This window comes from Eumetopias jubatus, unplaced genomic scaffold (genome assembly GCF_037043125.1).
Source record: "Eumetopias jubatus isolate StellerSeaLion01/CBP00866 unplaced genomic scaffold, mEumJub1_p1.0 scaffold_6, whole genome shotgun sequence".
In the NCBI taxonomy this organism is placed as follows: domain Eukaryota; kingdom Metazoa; phylum Chordata; class Mammalia; order Carnivora; family Otariidae; genus Eumetopias; species Eumetopias jubatus.
In genome coordinates this window covers 138,457,906-138,477,472 of record NW_028274812.1, presented here as the reverse complement: position 1 = coordinate 138,477,472, position 19,567 = coordinate 138,457,906, and the positions used below count along the sequence as shown (strand labels likewise).

Genomic DNA, 19,567 nt, shown 5'->3' with positions numbered 1-19,567 from the left:
AGTCATGCTCTGCCTAGACGGCTTGTGGCTGTCCCACCGTCCGCTTGACTCAGTATGACGAAAATTAATCTGTGAGCTAACTCCCCCCAGCCAATTAGATGAAGACATTTTTAGTATCGCTCAAATGAGAAACAGTACAGCCATCACTTTAAAAGCACCTAGATTCTGAAATGAAGGGAAACCTCTCTGGCGTCAAGGTGCTAAAAGTCAGCACCTTTGCTCAGGTGCGTGGTTCACAGCTCAGTGTGGTCAGGGTCCGTGTTCATCTCACCCTGTCACTTATTAGTAAGAGCTTGTGATTTGCATCCCCGCTCTGCCTCTTACTAGATGTGGGAAAAGTTACTTGAGCTCTGTGAACGTCGGTGTTCTGTGGGTAACATCAGGGGAATACTTGTTTATTATAAAGTTCATGCATCTAACGTGTAAGAGCCCGTGGGTTCTAGGTGTTCAAAGATGAATAAGGAGCATTCCCTGCTGAGGCGGCGACATAAACAAGCCGTGGGTAGCTCTGTAGAGTCGTTAAGCACAAGAGAGTTACCGTCACATAAGGTCACTACCTTATAGTGAGTATCTGGAGTGTTCCATAAACATTAGCTCCTTTCTCCCCCAGGAACTTGCAAAGGGAAAAAAGAGGCGCCAGACAGAGAAAGGGGACAATTGCGGGATGGCCAAAATGGGGGGAACATTTCATATTCCAGAAGGCGGTGAGAGAGGCGGAGGCTCAGCCCCTTCGCCGCGGAAGGCAGACGGGGAGGGTCCTTACGGAAGGGCGGGGCCAAGCACGTCCCCGGGCTTGTAATTAATCCGTGCACCTGGTGGGCAGGACTGCATTCCTGTGTTTGCGCTTATCCTGTGTTCCTTCTGCTTTGCCTCTAGGATATTGAGTCATTGATGTCTGAGGGAAATAAGTCTCGGACGGTAGCTGCGACTAACATGAATGAGGAAAGCAGCCGCTCCCATGCTGTGTTCAACATCGTAATCACACAGACGCTTTATGACCTGCAGTCTGGGGTGAGGGCCTGGGGAGAGCCTTCAGTGCAGGAAAAGAACGCAAATATCCTGCAGGGGTGAAGGGTTTCATGGGTGGATTCGGTTGCTGAAAATTTTATGCTGGCTTTGGTGCTTACTAAATAAGCTACTTTACTTAAATCATTCAATTTATCAGGTCTTCCTTTATATATAACTTTTTTTAAAAATTGGGTTTCTTGTGTAAACTCCCTGAACGGCATGATGATGTCACCATACAGCTTTTAATATGTATCCTTTCACCCGAAATTCCCCTAAAAACAATGGGAGTCTACCTCACAGCCATTAAGGGCTATTAAGGAGGAAACCACAACATTTAGCCTAAAGAACACTTTTTCAAAAGAAGAGGAATTTGACCTGAATATGCAGGAATCCTCATGTGTTTCCTCAAAGGCACAGAAAATCTCCGGCTCTCTGACCGCATCCTGGAAAGCTGAGTGGGCTTGCTCCCCAGCTACAAAGCAAGCGCGCACCAGTTCAAATTTGACTGTGATGGGGCGCCTGGCTGACCCAGGTAGATGAGCATGTGACTCTTAATCTCGGGGTCGTGAGTTTGAGCCCCACGTTGGGTGTAGAGATGACTTGAATGAATAAAACTTTTAAAAAAGTAAAAATTAAAAAAATAAATTTGACCATGAAATCGCGAGTCCACATAGCTCCTCCCCTGCCCTGTTGTGGGGGCAGGGGTACTCCAGCTGCCCTCAGTTACCGTGCAGACATTGGTATGGACGTGTGCATTTGCACTCACGTGTGTTGTTTCTCTCTTGTTCCCTGCACCCAGAACTCAGGAGAGAAGGTCAGTAAGGTCAGCCTGGTGGACCTGGCGGGTAGTGAAAGAGTGTCCAAGACAGGAGCTGCAGGAGAGCGACTCAAAGAAGGCAGCAACATTAACAAGTAAGGTGGCTGGTGGAATTCAGGTGTCACACTGCAGCCTCACACCCAGCTTCCCCTGTGTCCGGGGGTGGGGAGTGGGGCTTGTGGCACTAGAAGAGAGTGGATGGTTCTGGTGGCAGGTGCTTCTGAGTCCGTGTAGCTTTAGTAAATGGAGTTGAAGAAAACCAACAGCCCTACCTCTCCTGAAATGCATGGGTTTATTTGTGTGAAGCTACGCGTTGCAGCCCTGTGCATGTCATCATCATGTCTAATGTAATCTCAGGTAAATGCCAGTCACAGCTTTGTCACTCAAGTCATATCTTAAATTAACCTGAGAAGCTTACTCTGAAAAGAAAACCTGCTTTGAATCCCTTTGTTAGCTGATACTGTTTAAACATCAGTGCTTAACAGAATTTAACAGTTGCTGAATAGCTGCCACACTGAAATCTCACTTTTTGCTTGGGAGCCTACGGTGTGCCCAGTGCTATCCTGGGGGCTGGAAGAGAGCAGGGTGGTACGGGATGTGTAGGAGTTTGCCAGGCAGACAAAGGAGATGCCGGCATTGGGCACAGAGGGCACAGCAAACGCACAGCCCAGTGGAGGGTTTGTTCTTTTCAGTAATGCAGTATCCCAGGATGGCTCCTGCCGTGCAAGAGGGGTGTTTGCTTTCCTGCTCAAGAGGGAGCAGAGTTTGCATTTAAGAGTATGAAGTGTCAAGTGAGACTGCCGGAGTTTCGTCCTTCCCTTCGCCTCTCTGTGCTTTCTTTTTCTCATCCGTAAATGGGGATCATAACAGTCCCTACTTCATAGACTTGTTGGAGCTTACATGCCCAGGATGCGCTTCGAACAATGCCTGGCACATACTGTGCACTGAATCAATATTAATTGCTGTAGCTAATATTTTTATAATCTGTACAAATAGTGTCATCATTATCATTATTCCAAGCTCAGCAGAAAGCAGTTGAGTTTGTACTTGTAACATCTCTCTGTTGAGACATAATAACTTGGGTTTCGTTTAGGACAGAAGGTGACAAGAGGCAATCTATGCAGGAACATGTTTGTGCAGCTTGCATTTAAAATGACGTGAGCACATTATAATTTTAGTGTGCTGAAGTTTAAAATTAGAAGGGAAATATCACCCCCTCTATCAGCTGGACACAGCAGCACTCACTGCAGAGACTGCTGCTTTAGGGAGTTAATCTTCCAGTCATCCTGTCTCCTGCTCTAATAACAAAGGGCTTGGCTATATTTCATGACCAAGCACTGTAGGAGTGCAGGCCGGCACCGCAGCTCGGCCTTCCACAGTGAGCTCAAGGGCAGGGATGGGAAAGCAGAAATGGGGGTCTGAGGGAGCAGGTATCAACGAAAAGATTGTCACCTGTCCGGGAGATGTGTTTACTGGTGCTAAGCCATGCCAGCCCTTTGCCTTCTGGCTGGGCCTGTGGGAAAACAGTAGGAGTTCTGTGCCGAGGATTTGTGAGAATGTAGAGTATGGCTGGCTTTGCTGTATAATGATCGCTAACTTCTACTGACCTCCTAGTGTGTTCTGGGTGCTCTACTGAATGCTCCATATGCAATCACTCATCTGATCCTCACACCAGCACTGGCAGGGCGGGGGGGTCTGTTATCCCTCTTTTACAGAAGAGGAAACCAAGACAGAGAGGGGTTAAATAATGTGCCCCAGGTCTCAAAGCTCTAAGCGTGGATCTGGATTTGGCTGCAGGCAATCTGGCGCCCGAGCCCCGTGTAGTATGTGGGGTGACCATGTGTTTTGTTTGCCTGCAAGAGTCCTAGCTGATACTTTCATCCCAGAGTAAACATTAATAGTGCCCTCTTAAATTTGGGCACTGAATTACGTACTGTCCCAAACCGGACTATCTCGAAGCCACATAATAACATGATTTAGATCCCCCGGCGACTGACTCTCTTCCATAATGCCTTACTGAATTTCATCAAATGCTCTTAGCATCCTGCTGTCTTTCCTTATTTATATACTAGCTCTTTCACAAATGGATGTGTGGATTTCCTACTAGTAGTCAGTGAGATCTGATCTTCATTTTGGGGGTTCTTTATAGTTATCAGAGCACTTTCATATGCATTATTTCATGTGAGGCTCCTATTAGGTATTTTTATTTCTGTTTATAGATGAGGGAACTAATGCTTGGAGACATTTAAGTAATATGAATAAAAGCTGAGCCGACATTTATTAAGTCTCTGCTATGTGCCTGGCGCTGCATTAGATGCTGGCGATGCAAAAGAAATTTAGATATTCTTGTAGACACTACTGCCTCCCCACCCACCCCCCAAATATGCCCTGATCCTAATTCCCAAAACTTGTGCATATGTGACAGTGCAAGGCAGCGAACTTGCCAGATGTGATTAACTTAAGATTTTGAGATGAGGAGATTATCCAGGTGAGCCTGCTATAAAAACAAAGCTCCTGAAAAGTGAAAGAGGGAGGTAGGAGGGCCAGAGCCGGTCAGAGTGATGTGGGGTGAGAAAATCTTCGCCTTCCATTTCCTGTTTGACGGTGAAGGAAGGGACCACGAGCCAAGGAACACAGGCGGCCTGTGGGAGCTGGAGCAGGCAGGGCAACAGTCTGTCCCAACGGCTTCCAGAAGGAGCGCAGCCCTGCTGACACCTTCTTAGCCCAGTGAGACACATTTTGGACTTCTGGCCTTCCAGAACTATAAGATAATAGCTGTAATAGCTTCGTGTTCTGTTAAGCCACCGTGTTTATGGTTATTTGTCACAGCATGATGGCTGCCCTTGAGGAGCACACAGTTGAGGACAACAGGAGGTCACTTCATTTGAAAAAATGAAAGGAGGGAGGATTTTTTTTTTCTTTTTTTTTGGACCAGACAACGCTGCGAAATCCTACATAAGCCAACACTGAAGCATGGAACTATTTTTTTTTTTTTTTATGACACCTTTACCAGCCTGTGGATGTTTGCCAAGTTGGTCTTGTGCTTTTCCCAAAATAACTGGCTCGGAGGGACTAGAGTTGCCTCTGAATCTTTTCTCCTATGCCTTAGTCCAGGGCTGTTTTCTTAACCCCACACACCTCTCTGGTCTTCCTGAGTAGGTGCATATGCCCCAAGAGCCCACTCCAGACCCAGGTCTCCAGTAGGTGTCCTCCAGGTTCTCATTGTGGTCATGGGGACGTAGCATGGACGGGACATCTTGACGTTACACGGTGCCCTGACGTCTGCAGAGCTGTCTGGGAGACCTTCATGGAAATGGGCCCTCCATCCTTACCTGCCATTCAAAATCCGTAATGCTCTGAACACCAAGCGCTTTTCTTTTTTTCTTCACAGCTTACCTGATGGCAGAGCCTCACCGGAAGTCTTGTGAGGCTGTCTCTGGTTGTTACCTGCGTTTATAGTGTTTGTTTACTCATTTAGCATGGCCATTTGTAAGTTTAGCCATAGAAATGCCAATGGGTTTTATTACGGCCTGCTGTCCCAGATCTGTCCGTGGTGGTCATGTATAATGCACGCACTGAACTTCCTAAAATTCAAAATATTCTGCATTTCCATACCCAGGTGGCCCCAAGGATTTCAAACGAGAGGTGCTCACCTGCCCCTTTTTGATCCATGGAGCCAGTATGTGTTGGGCACTAGTGGTGCGTGAGGCACGGGGAGGAGTAGCTGGGGCTCTGGCCTCGGGAAGGTCAGGATCCGACGGGAAAGGACTGAGGGCTAGTGTGACCACATTCAGTGCCATGGGTGCAGTGGGAACCAGGGACAACCCAGCTGGAAGGTTCAGGGAGGGTGGAATTTCTAGCCAAGTGACCCCTGTGTGCCTCAGTTTTGTCAGCTGTAAAACATGGCTGAGGAAACAGCCCTGTGAGCAGGGCTATTACGGGGATTAAATTAGTTACTATTAGTAAGTGCTTCTTAGAACAGAGCCCAGCATGTAGTAAGTTCTGTGTCAGTAGAGACACAAGTAAAATAAATAATAAATTGAAAGGGCTGCCTGATAGCTCCACAGATGGCTTTTTAAGCCTTAAGACCAGTGCCCCGTTGAGTGCTAAAATTAAAGAAATCTCTGACATGTTTCCTAAGCTTTCTCTGGGCCTCCTGTTTGGGCTTCTTTTGATGGAACATTAGTAATCCTCTTAAGCAGACCTGTCAGGGACTTCACAGAGACATTAGTGTCCTTAATGGGCTATGGATTTAGGAGCTTCATCTCTCCTTAAGCTCTTAAGAGCTTTAAAGCACACATTATTCCTTCATTTGCAGAGCTAAGGCACGGTGTGGCTGCACCGCCGTGGTCTGTGCAGGGTGTGGGAGGAATAGGTCTGTAGACCATCCTCACAGGGGAATACATCTGAAAACTCAAGTCTGTTGCTCCACCTGTCTGTTGAGGGTGGAGTGAGGAAGTCTGTCCCTGCTACCCGAGTGGCAGGCTAGCTTCTTGGAGCGCTCATTCAGATCATGGGGCGCTCGCTAAAACCCCTGGGAATGTCATTGAAAATGGTTCCATATTAATCTCAGCGATGGCCAGTCTTTAAGTTCAAGCAATGTTCATCAAATGAGTATCATTCCCGGTCTCAGTTCGTTTCAGTCACTGTGGTTGATAATAAAGTATGTATGAAACATTTCCCTAAATGGGTTCTACTCAACATTTGTTCTAGGGATACAAATATATGTTATTCTTAAGATTCTGTCAAATAATTTGTTACAATGTAATAAATTATAAGCACAGTATTTCTAATGTGTCATGTGACTCAATCCTCTTTTTTTCTTGAGTACTTTGCATGACTCTTAATCATTTCTTCTCGGAAGTCTCACTTAAGTGGGTATTGCCTGCATAACCGAACATGAACTCGTACCTGGGGAGAGTAAAAAAAGGCCTGGTTCTGTCCATTATTCAAGGGCTGGTGGGGTTCCTCATCAATTTACGACTTATGCATTGCAGGGTCCAATCTGAATAAACATCTTTGCATTTAATATGAGAGACCCACAAAGGACAGATCAAAAATCTCCTTGAGAGGCAGTAGCCACATGTTTTGGGGCACGTGACATTGTGACTTCAGTGTTTCTCAAAGCATTTTTGGGAAATACTAGTTCCTCGAGTGGCTCTGGGAAGAAAAGGATCCTTGGACAAATAATTTTGAGAAAGGCTGCTTAAAAAAATCTCCCTTCAGAGATTCACGAATCCCATATAGCTGTAACTTAGTCGCTGAACTTTTTTGATGACAGAATTCTAGGTATTACATCTATTAAAAGCTCCAGAACAAATAATCAAAAGAACTCATTTTTGGAGATGTTCGTGGGTACTTGATTTCACCACGGTACTTGAAACGGAGATGAGACTGGGCATGGTTCTTGTTAGACGCACTTTGCTCGATTTGAATGACTCGAATCGGCCACTGGAAACCAGTGGGGGGTGGAACGAGGCCTGTTCTGCATGATCACGGCTTTCCTTCCTCTCCTGCCATGAGATGGGATTTTCCTTGCCCCTGTTTTGCCAAACGTACTCTTTGCATTTTGCCTTTACTGTTAAGAGTGGAGACTTAACTGGGGAAAAGTACTAACTCAAGTCCACTAACTTCATCCTCTTTCAACTGATTCTTTAAAAGGCAAGGATTGCATTCTGCTGTAAGCAGCAGCTATGGTGATGATCAAATGATGGATTCCTTTTCCTCACTTTTAACTAGAAGTCCAGAGGCTGGTATAGCACCTCAAAAATGCTGTCAGGCACCCAGCTCGACAAACCTTAGTGTGTGTTCACGTTGTCCTCATGACCTCAAGATGACTCTGTCATTCCAGGCATTGTAGCCTTATCTGTGTTCCACACAAGAAGGGGAAAGGAAGGGCAAAGGACCACTGGCTTCTGGCTTATGTCTACGGAATATGTACCTTTTCTACCAGAACAATAGCTTTCTTGGAAGCCCCACCCAGTAATGTCACCCTGCATCTCATTGGCCAGAGCTGTGTTTCATGGCTTTCCAGAGGTGCAGAGGACTCTGAAAAGTGGAGTTTTTAGCCCAGCATTCGCTTCCCAGCAAATTCAGGGCTCTGTTAGCAAGTAAGAAAGGCAGAAGGGATATTGGGCCAGTATCCACAGAGAGTACCAAAGCCAGCATTGAATCAGTCCTTTTTAGAAAGAGGTCCATGTTCTGTTCTTCAGTGTATGTAGACTGTTTTACTCAGCAGAGTTATTGACTGATTTTTGTAAGCCAGGCGCAGTAATGGTATGATGTAGAATGGTCTCTGCTCTCAAAGCAGTCACAGCCTTAAGTAGAAAGAGAGAGAGAAATACATATGCGGGTAACTGTAGCAAAGTTTAATAACTACTGCACTTATGACCTTAGAAAAAGATCATTAGAAAAATAGGTAAAATAATATATTTGAAATCCATCCTGGAGAGTATAGATAACTCACATCATATCTACTCCTAAGGGAAGGAATCTGGTGGTTAGGGTTTCAAGAAACTATGGGGGTTGGAGGAAGGTGCAGAAAAGGGAAAAAAAAACAAAAGCTGAATTATGACCACGTTCTTCTCACTGATTTTATTTATTGGAGCTTTTATTTTGTTTTTGATCCTCCTAGTTTTATTTACTTTCTTCTTAATCTCAGTTCTCCATTGTTATAGTAGATAGGTAGATTTTTAAAATTTCTATCTCGAAAACATGGCTACCCGTTCACAAATCGTTATCCCGTAGCCTAATCCTTCTGCCCTCCTCACTGAGCCTCTCCTCACTTACTGTGCCCACTGCCGCAGCCCAAGAACGTGTGGAAAGGTTAGGAATTTCCTTACTATCTCCATCTCCCTTGGGTTCAGGGAAGGAGCTGTACTTTGGTAGAATCAGAAAGATTCCTGGAGCAATTTTTTCAGCCCCTCAAATTGGCAAACAGCTCCACCCTGTCTTGGAAACCTGTGAGCTGCCCATTTGCCTCCAGAATAAGACAGTGCTAGCAGGGTCCATAATTTGTGATTTCATTATATTCTTAAACTCCCTAGGAATAAAGTTACTGTTAGAATACGTAAACCCACTGTTCACTTTTTACACATAGTTTTTGAGGTTCCACAAGCCCCTGCATCATTGCTCCCAGGTGGAAGGTAGCAAGGAGGGGTGGCGTGGCCCCCTGGTCGCCGGGCGACCTGGTTACCTCTCATCCAGGGAGTCCTCTCACCCTGCAGTTTTTTTCTTTTTGCGCCAAAGGGACAGTAGGTTGAGATGGAGTTCTTGTTTTGAATGTGTGCACACTATCAGGTAAAAGCCTTCCACTAGTGATAAGCCTCCTTTACTGGATAAGTTATAGAGCTAAGTACACACGAAAGGGAGTCGGGAGACCATTAGCCGTCCCGCCCCAGAGTCACGTGATCGTGTCTGCCCCGCCCCTCCCCTCCGCTGAGGCCGCTCACGTGCTGTACGTGCTGACGGGACGTACTGACGCAGCGTGCACGTGGTGCCGTGGACGGGGCTGACGCTGTGCCACCGGTTCCCCTTTTCTCTCAAAGCGCTCGTTTGATTTTTGTGTCTTTGTTTAGGAGTGCCAGGAACTTCCCTTTTTACTCCTGACACTATCAAATTAGAAAATAGGACCAGTTGCCACCAGACCGCATCACATCTCTCAGTGAGGAAAAACACATGACAACCCCAGAACGCGTTTGCATATGAAGGGCACTGTTCACGTAATACTGACCTTGGAGTCGCAGAGCTCTTTATAGTCTGTATGAATTAAAGTACTTTCTAATGTATTTAAGTATTAAAACTGATATAGTTCAAAGAATTGTTTTCAACTGAAACTTTTATTCCAGTAGTTGCAAAATGTGAAAGATGCCCTATATTCTTTATTAAAGCAGAAATGTGGTTTTGCCTTATATTGAATTCCTATTTTCTTCTATGTCATATATATCACATGCCATTTTCTTTCTTTTTAAATTTAATTTTATTTCATCATGATAAGTATAATCTTTCATTCCCATTCCCCCTTCTCTCTGGTGGGGACCATCAGTTTGTTCTCTAGAGTTAAGAGTTTGTTAATTGGTTTGTCTGTCTCTCTTTTCCTTTGCTCCTCATGTTTCTTAAATTCTACATATGAGTGAAATCATATGGTATTCATCTTTCTTGAACTGACTTATGTCGCTTAGCATTCTAGCTCTATCCACACTGTTGGAAGTGGCAGAATTTCATTCCTTTTTATGACTGAGTAATATTCCATTGTGTATATATTCTCTTTATCCATTCATCTGTTGATGGACACTTGGGCTGCTTCCAAAATTTGGCTATTGTAAATAACACTGCAATAAACCTAGGGGTGCATGTATCCCTTTGAATTAATATTTTTGGGATAAATAACCATTAGTGTGATTACTGGATAGTAGGGTAGTTCTATTTTTAATTTTTTGAGGAACCTCCATACTGTTTTCCACAGTGGTTGCACCAGTTTGCATTCCCACCAGCTATGCAAGAAGGTTCCTTTTTCTCCATATCCTCACCAACGCTTGTTTCTTGATTTTTAGCCATTCTGACAGGTGTGAGGTGGTACCTCATTGTATTTTGATTTGCATTACCTTGATGATGACTGATGGTTGAGCATCTTTTCATGTGTCTGTTGGCCATCTGGATGTCTTTGGAGAAATGTCTTTCAATGTCTTCTGCCCATTTTTAAATTGGATTATTTGTCTTTGGGTGTTGAGTTGTTCAATTCCTTATTGGATGTGTCATTTGCAACTATCTTCTCATATTCAGTAGGTTGCCTTTTAGTTTTGTTGATTCTTTCCTTTGTGCAGAAACTTTTTATTTTGATGTAGTCTGAATAATTTATTTTTGCCATTTTCTTTCTTAAATTTGTTACCTTTGGGAGGAGTGATGGAGTGTTTGAACTTGAATTTTTTTTTTAAGTTTTTATTTATTTGACAGAGAGAGGGAACACAAGCAGGGGGAATGTGAGAGAGAGAAGCAGGCTTCCTGCAGAGTAGGGAGCCCGATGTGGGGCTCGATCCCAGGACCCCGGAATCATGACCTGAGCCGAAGGCAGACACTTAACGGCTGAGCCACCCAGGCGCCCCTGAACTTGAACTTTTTTTAAACAACTGTGTTGGGAAATAGTTCACATACGCATACTTTACCATTTTTTGAAAATTTTATTATGTTAATCACCATACATTACATCATTAGTTTTTGATGTAGTGTTCCATGATTCATTGTTTGCGTAGAACACCCAGTGCTCCATGCAGAACGTGCCCTCCTTAAAACCCATCACCGGACTAGCCCCTACCCCCACCCCCCTCCCCTCTAGAACCCTCATTTTGTTTCTCAGAGTCCATCGTCTCTCATGGTTCCTCTCCCATTTAAAATATACAATTTCGCAGCTTTATTATTTTCAGAATGTATAACCATCATCACAATCTAATTTGAAAACATTTTCATCATTCCCAAAGTAACCTTGTGTCCAAGTCGTTCCCCATTTATACCACCTCCAGCCCTGGACAATCACTACCTTCATCTCTTTTCTGGGTATTCACCTATTCTGGGTATTTCGTATAAATGGAATCGATATGTGGCTGTATTAGTTTCCCAGTGTTATAACAGGTTACCACAGACTGGGTGACTTACAACAATAGAAATTTATTTCCTTATAGTTCTGGAAGCCAGAAATCCAGATCATGGGATTGGCAGGGTTTGTTCCTTCTTGGGGCTCAGAGGGAAAATCTGTTTCTTGCCTCTCTCCTACCTTCTCGTGGTCACTGAAGCTCCTTGACCTTCCTTGGCTTGTAGATGCATTGCTCCCATCTGTGCCTCTGTTTTCACACGGCCCCTCCCCTGTTCCCTGGGTGTCTTCACGTGGCCTTCTTATAAGGCACCAGTCACTGGATTACAGCCCTCTGTAAGCCAATATGATCTCGTCTTAACTAATTACATCTTCAGGGACCCTATTTCCAAATAAGAATCCATCTGAGGTTCTGGTGAACATGAATTTTGGGTAGACACTGTTCAACCCAGGACGTTGGCCTTTGGTGTTTGGCTTCTTCCACTTATCATAATTTTTCAGGGTTTATCCATGTTGTAGGTTATATCAGAATCCTCTCTTGTGGCTGAATAATATTCCATTGTGAGGACACCACATTTTATCCATCCCTTCATCATTTGACGGACAGACACTTGGGTGGTTTCTACATTCTGGCTGTTGTGAATAATGCTGCTATGAAAATTCATGGACGCGTTTTTGTGTGGGCATATGTTTTCATTTCTTTTGGGGTGGATTTAACTGAATCTTTCAATTATATTGTACATATTTATGTAACTTTGCAGGAATGGCTGTTATTAAATTCTGGCTCATTTTCTGCCTCTTGAATTTGCCTTTGTATTTCAGTGACTTTTCAAATGACTCACCTTTGAGCGATTATGTTTTGCAAGAAACATGCTTTCAACTCATTTCATGGAAGTCTGTTGTTAACATTAGAAAGAAAGCTATCTAGTCTTTCATGCTAAACTCTGGTTATATGCTGATATGTGCTCTTTTTTGTTTTTATAGATAAGTAATAACATTTAATTTTTTAACCATTCACAGAGTATTTTCTCTTTATGTTGTCCTGTAAGCTTCCTTGTACTCCTGAGAGATCTCCTGAGGCTGCTCTTTTCTGGCTGCTAAACTTGGGATCCAGTTGATTTCCTTTTAAAAGCGCACTGGGTACTAACTGTGACACAGGACGATGTCCTTCAGTTTCACAAATCTGTTGCTTCTATGGTGCTCTTTTCTCCAGGTGCAGGGAACATGTATTAACTACCAGGGAACATTCATGAGCTTAGACCAGTGGTTCTCGAACTCCAGCCTGCACCAGAATCACGTGGAGGGCTGGTTAAAGCAGAGTGGTGGGTCCCACTACAAGTGTCTGAGTCTGTAGGTCTGGGGTGTAGTGCGGCCTGAGAATGTGCATTTGTAACAAGGTCCCAAGTCTTGCTGGTGCTGCTGGTCCCAGCACCACGTTTTGAGAATCTTGGGCCTCTTAAAATTTAATGTGCCTATGAATTACCTGGAAGTATCTTTAACCTGTTCTGACTCAGTAGGCCTGGGGAGGCTTCCAAGAGTCTGTGTTTCTAAGCAGCTCTCAGGAGATCCCAGTGCTGCTTTGTGTAGCAGGTGTTGAAAGAGTAGCCGTATGCTGTCCTCTGCTTGGGTAGGTCTTTGTTCTGTACAACTGTACAAATTCCACACTGAGTTGTGAAATCAGCTTGCTAGCTTTAACAGATGAACAGAATATACCTTGTAACGTGCAGGGAAAGCTTCTCTTCAAGTTACGTGGTTATGGTGGAACACAGAATGAGAGGCCTAGATGGTCCAGATTAGCCCCAAAGAGTAAATGGTTCAGACTTTCAACGTAATATTTGGAGTCAATTAAAATTCTCTGGAGTGATCTTTTAAACGTATGTTTCCAGGTTCTGAAATGTCTGTCTCACAGTCACAGGTCCTGTGACTGAACAGAATAGATGCTTACAGGGATTCTAAATTCATTCTTTTAAATGAATGAAGTTACTTTTTTTGTTTTTCTTTTTCTGAGCTTCTTTTTTTTTTTTTAAAGATTTCATTTATTTATTTGAGAGAGAGAGAATGAGAGACAGAGAGCACGAGAGGGAAGAGGGTCAGAGGGAGAAGTAGACCCCCTGCTGAGCAGGGAGCCCGATGCGGGACTCGATCCCGGGACTCCAGGATCATGACCTGAGCCGAAGGCAGTCGCCCAACCAACTGAGCCACCCAGGCACCCTTTTTCTGAGCTTCTTGACAAATTAATGTACACTTGATTGTATCAATGTTAGGGCCTTGTTGTTCTGCATATTTTGTACTTATTCCCTGGAATGATTATTATTTTATAGAAACAATATAAATATTCTCTAAAGCTAATTAAAAAAAATTTTTTTTTGTCTCGGCAGATCACTTACAACCTTGGGGTTGGTGATATCATCGCTGGCTGACCAGGCAGCTGGCAAGGGTAAAAACAAATTTGTGCCTTACCGAGATTCAGTCCTCACTTGGCTTCTTAAGGTAATTCATTGTTCATGGTGTTCCTTTCCAACTAGAACTTGCCAGTTTCAGAGCTGGTAGCTGAGAGGTGTGTGCAGAGCTAACCAAATACACAGCAATCCCCGACAGTACTGTCATCCTGATTCCCAGGAACGTAGAATGAAAACTCTCTTCTGTTGCCCTTCTTACCCTATGGTAGTGCTGTTTCACAGGCATCATTGTTGTGACTAGAGAGAAACCACATCTCGGCATAAAATTATTTGTGAGGTACAGACCCATTTCCACCACACGTTTCTTTCTTCACAGAGAATGTCACACGTGCACATTCTCAGCTTTCATCCTACGTGTTGTGCACAGAATGGGGCTCATTTCCTAAGATGCTACTGGAAATATTTTGCAGGACAATTTGGGAGGCAACAGCCAGACCTCTATGATAGCCACCATTAGCCCAGCAGCAGACAACTACGAAGAGACCCTCTCCACCTTGCGATATGCAGATCGAGCCAAAAGGATCGTTAACCACGCCATCGTGAATGAGGACCCCAACGCCAAAGTCATCCGGGAACTGCGTGAGGAAGTAGAGAAACTGAAGGAGCAGCTCTCGCAGGCTGAGGTAAGATCAGCCCGGAGCTCCCTGTTCCTGAAGGTCCCTGGCTGGTGGTATCAGAGTAGGGAAGGGTGTCCTTGCCTGCAGTTTTAGGTCATCTCCCTAATGCCATTCAGCATTTCTATGTTGATTGGCATTTTTTGCGTGCTAAGCATGGTGAAGACAGCATGAGTGGTACCAGACTTCTGTCCCAGGAACTCAACCTCCAGCTGAGGACGCAGACAAGTAAGAGTCAGTGGTTGCTACTGCCTCATTGTTTGCTTCAGTCAGTTGGCCCTTGACCGCAAATCTCTTCCAGTATGAAACTTGAAGAACCAAATGTGGTTTTTTAAATTTAATTTAATTTTTTTATTTTTTTAAAGATTTGTTTATTCATTTTAGAGAGAGAGAGAGAAAGGGGAGGAGCAGAGGCAGAGGGAGAGAGAGAATCTCAAGCGGACTCCCTGTTGAGCACTGTACCTGACACGGGGACCCTGAGGTCATGACCTGAGCCAAAATCTAGAGTCGGATGCTTAACCAACTGAGCCATCCAGGCGCCCCAAATGTGTTGTTTTTATTAACATTGTAAACTATGTGCCCATAAGGCCTTGCAGTTTTCAGATTAGTTGGTTATATATCATCTCTTCCTCAAGGCAGGGCAGACAGATAAACGTTAGGAACAATTCAGAAATCTCATTTTATTTTTTTAATGTATATCAGCTCCTGGCAGGAAACAAAATTGGTCATTTCTCATTGTTACCATCTTTCCTTGGCTTTACCCAGCTTGAATAAACACACCCTCTTCTAAGTAACTTGCTTGTTGCAAGCTACTGGGTGAGGCCCTGTCTCATTTGAAATAGGTAATAGGACTGAAATGAAGGCCAAGTGCCTGAGCTTTAGTCACATGCTTGGCCATGCCTCACTTGGGTGTGGACCTAGGGCTGCTAAGGTCACATTCCTTCATACCACTCGCTGCTGAACCCTCTTTAGTGGGGAGAATATTAAGCTGTAGGGGGGAAAAGCGTAATAGATACTGTTTTTTGAGCACTTTTGTACCAGCCTATGTATCTATCAGTGTATCTAGTCAAAAAAGTAATCAGTAAGAGATTGAGATAAACAGGCAGAAAGGAGTCAAACCAGGGATCTGAACTGCCTCTTCATTGGTGATAGTGGAGTTGCACTGTAACAATGTGTTTACAAGTCTTTCTCTTTTTCTAGCTATGGGCTTCTCAAGTGTAGGAAGCCTTGTTTTATTAATTATCTTCATCCCTAACCCCTAGGGCAACATTGATACTGGAAGGCACTTAGCATAATGCCTGGCAACATTGTGAGTACTCAATAAATGTTGCTATTTTTTTGTTATTATCATGATCATAATCATTCAGTGCATCGAGCATCATTTTTTATTGATGCCAAGAAGGGTAGCGAAACACCTGAAAAGTCAAAATACTGATAAACTTTGAAGAGAGTCATTCATGATCCTAGGAGGAAAGTGTACCTGTTCTGAAATTCGTGTAGAGGTGGATGAGCTACTTCTCTCCTCTTGTCTCTGAATCTGCTTTTCCACCTTGACCATGTAATCTAGGCCAGATGGTTAGAACCATGCCCGGCCGAAGGGAACAGAAGAGGGGCCCCGGAAGGTTCTCCGAGATAGAGTTTTCCTGGGTGTCTCCTTGTCCCCAGCACTGAATGTCACTCTCAGCTTCTGTTACCACTGTGAGACTCTGAAACCTCAGTGACCGTATACATCATCACCACTTGGATTTCTTGTCTGAGTCTGCCATCTTTCCTGTTCATGGACTTATTCTTTGTAGAGGCTCCTGTTGCTATAGGGCGTCAAAGCATGTTGTTGTGCCAAGTAAAGGCCCCCGGAGTGTTTAAGCTGCATGTATGTATCTGTACTTAGATCCCTTAGTTACTCTTACTGAGCTAACTCACAGGGAACTTGCTGCCTGTTTACCCAGATGGCCCTGTTTCCAAGGGAATGATGAATATGTAAAGTTTATTACCACCAATAAGAAAAGTAGTTTTAAATGATTGAGAGTCAAATTTTAAAATGAATGAGAAGAATCTTCACCTTTCCTGGTAGGTTATCCCTGGGTTGTGTTTATTGGTGATGTGTGTTGATCTCTGTCTTACTGAATAAGAAATCTGCTTAAGTTACCTTTTTACCTAAGTTTCTACAAACTTTAGCATCTTTGAGGTCTTCAAATGTGAAGTGCGCCTGGCTGGCTCAGTTGGTAGAGCATGTGACTCTTAATCTCAGAATTGTGAGTTCAAGCCCCATGTTGGGCGTGGAGCCTACTTAAAAAAAAAAAAGGCTTTAAATGTGAAATTTAAGTAGGAGGGATAAAATTATTCTGTAATGATTTGTATCAGTTTAATTCAGGACACTGGTTTCATTTTCTCCTTTAAAGAGTAGCAGTCATTTATTCTTATATTTCTTTTGATTAATAAAGATCTAAACCCCACCTTGACAGTGTATGACTTAATTGCTTCCAACAGACTGCTGATAGCCACTTACGAAGGACAGTAAGGGATTGTTTTATAAATAATGGTGGGAAAAATTAGAAAATCAGCTATCTCTGGTTTCCTCTTCAAGGCTATGAAGGCCCCTGAACTGAAAGAGAAGCTCGAGGAGTCTGAAAAGCTGATCAAAGAGCTAACAGTGACTTGGGAAGAGAAGCTGAGGAAAACAGAAGAAATCGCACAGGTAGCTTGATAATTCAGGCCTAAAATCTTGTGATTCTTTTTCATTTGCTGTCTTTTCTGTGTAGCCACTCCTCATCCTCAAAAAGTCATGTAAGGACCTCTTTCTGGTAAACGAGACCACAAAGATCAGGGTTAGAGGCTGACTTTGTCGTCTTTCATCAACTATCATTTGCTCCACGTGTTTGCTAGAAGTGCTGGAGAGCACGGAGTTGGAGCAGGCATGCTCTAAGACCACACTGTGCATGTTTCCTGCTTTTCCATTTTGTGATTTTGGATCACCTGGCAAAGCATGCTACCTGACTGGCAGAGAATTTATAACCGACAGCACATCATGGTTTTTTTCATTGTAATTGCTTCTTTGGGCTTGTGAGAAAATGCTACATGAACTTTACTTGAGATCTAATATAAGGCAAGGACTAATGCTGCACTTGTGTGTGAGTGTGTGCGTTTTATGAATCTACACTATGCATTTTGTGAATATTTTAATCTCACTGACCACTTGGAAATACTGGACTGTCCCAGTGAGGTATCTTGAAAGCAGTAACTGGGACCTAGTCGAGCCTTCTCTTAGATATTATTCACACACGCACAGACGCACACTCACGCCCCCCCCCACACACCCCTAACTCCCTATGTCTTGTACCTTGCTTTGTGTTTCTTCACAGCACTTATCACCATTGGCAATTCTTTATTTTACATGTCTGTTTTTTCATGGTCTGTTTCTTTCCACTAGAATATAAGTTTTCACAAATGAAGGGACTTTGCTGTTGTATTCCTAGCCCTAGATCAGTACCTAACACTTAAATATCTCATGAATGAATGAATGAATGAGTGAATTCAAAGCCCTCTGCAGTAAGGAACCAACTGGCTCTTCCAGCCCCATCTCTCCCATGACTTTCCCACATTGACTAGGGTTCTTGCCCCCTGGCATCATGCAGTATGCCCAGAACCTCTACTGTGCCTTCTGGTGCCTTCCGTTAGGACACCCTGCTCCTACCTTACCACTGCCCCATTTCTTGGAAATTCTTCTTATACTTCAAGAAACGTCTTAAGTGTACCCTTTTCCTGAAGTCTTTCTTGGTCTCTGAACCCATCACAATCTCCCTCCTTGGAAGCCCCGCAGTACACTGTTCCTCTCCAGTGATCCAGGGCTCTCCTCTTCAGATTTAGGTATGTTGTCTTATCCCCTCTCCTAGACCGCAAACCCCTTCAAGGGAAGATGGTGTCTGGTTCACCCGAAGCACCCTGATAACATTGACTCAAGATGTCACACATTTTAGACACTCTGTAAACTTGGTTGTAATGTGTCATTTCGTTGGCATTGTCCCCAGAAATAGTGACTGAAACTTTCCATGGATACCTCTTGTGTCTAGAGCAACAAATAGAGTTCCCTGTTTTTGTGCCCAGGAGAGACAACGACAACTTGAAAGTATGGGGATTTCCCTGGAGACGTCGGGTATCAAGGTCGGGGACGACAAGTGCTACTTAGTCAACCTGAACGCAGACCCTGCTCTCAATGAACTTCTGGTTTATTATTTAAAGGTAAGAAAGCATATAAAGAGACAGTTGCAATCCCGATTCATTCATGTACAACTCCTGTTGGAATCTGGATGTCTGTACCCATGATTTGGTTTTTGTATCCAGCTTAGTGCTCATTAAAAGTAAGTGACACCCCCCCCCGCAAAATAAAATAAATAAATAAATTGCTTTTGCACCATTTAAAAAAAAAAGTAAGAGGATGGATGGTGTGATGTGGTTACCATTGAGAGTGAAACCTCCCCTCTGGCGACCATCAGTTTGTTCTCTGTATTTATGGGTCTGTTTCTACTTTTTCTTTGTTTGCTGGTTTGTCTTTTTTAGATCCCACATAAAGCAAAATCATATGGTATTTATCTTTCTCTGTCAGACCACACTTTTGGAAATCCTGGCTTATTTTGTTAGGTGAGAAATAAGACATCTGTTTGAAGTGAGGCACCTGATAGACACTGATACGGGGCACCCCAAAAGACATAGGGTTCCTCAGTTACGGTAGTATAGAAATATATGTGGCAGTATTTAAATAACTCTCAAGGATTGGAGACCTGGGGACTTGAAGGCAGCTTATCGAACTGTCCACACACCTAAATCTCTAAATGCCAGAGATGTTACCCACTTGCCAGAAGTTAAACAGGTGCCTAGTTAAGGATTCTCATCTGCCTTGAGTTAATATAAAAATGCAATGGAAAATAAGCTAGAATTGAAGAAAGGAGCCTCAGTTTTCCAATACCCTTTTTATTCTCCTTTTTCCAGAGACATAAATCTGGTGCAAATAGCTCCTGATTTACTGAGAGTTCACCAGTAGACTTAACTGTTCATTTGGGACATAATTAAGGCATAGGAATTGTGTGCAAAA

At 43.7% G+C, this 19,567-nt stretch overlaps 1 protein-coding gene across 4 annotated transcripts in view; it reads left to right on the top strand.

Moving 5' to 3' along the window:
• The window catches only part of KIF13A (kinesin family member 13A), a 100,855-nt gene that overhangs the window by 20,537 nt on the left and 60,751 nt on the right, over positions 1 to 19,567 (top strand). For all 4 annotated transcript variants that reach the window (XM_028107471.2, XM_028107469.2, XM_028107470.2 and 1 more), the window contains exons 5-10: positions 877 to 1,011; positions 1,808 to 1,920; positions 13,787 to 13,898; positions 14,278 to 14,490; positions 17,066 to 17,176; positions 18,583 to 18,717. In XM_028107471.2, the coding sequence (XP_027963272.2) occupies positions 877 to 1,011; positions 1,808 to 1,920; positions 13,787 to 13,898; positions 14,278 to 14,490; positions 17,066 to 17,176; positions 18,583 to 18,717 (819 nt within the window). The remainder of the gene's footprint in view (positions 1 to 876; positions 1,012 to 1,807; positions 1,921 to 13,786; positions 13,899 to 14,277; positions 14,491 to 17,065; positions 17,177 to 18,582; positions 18,718 to 19,567) is intronic.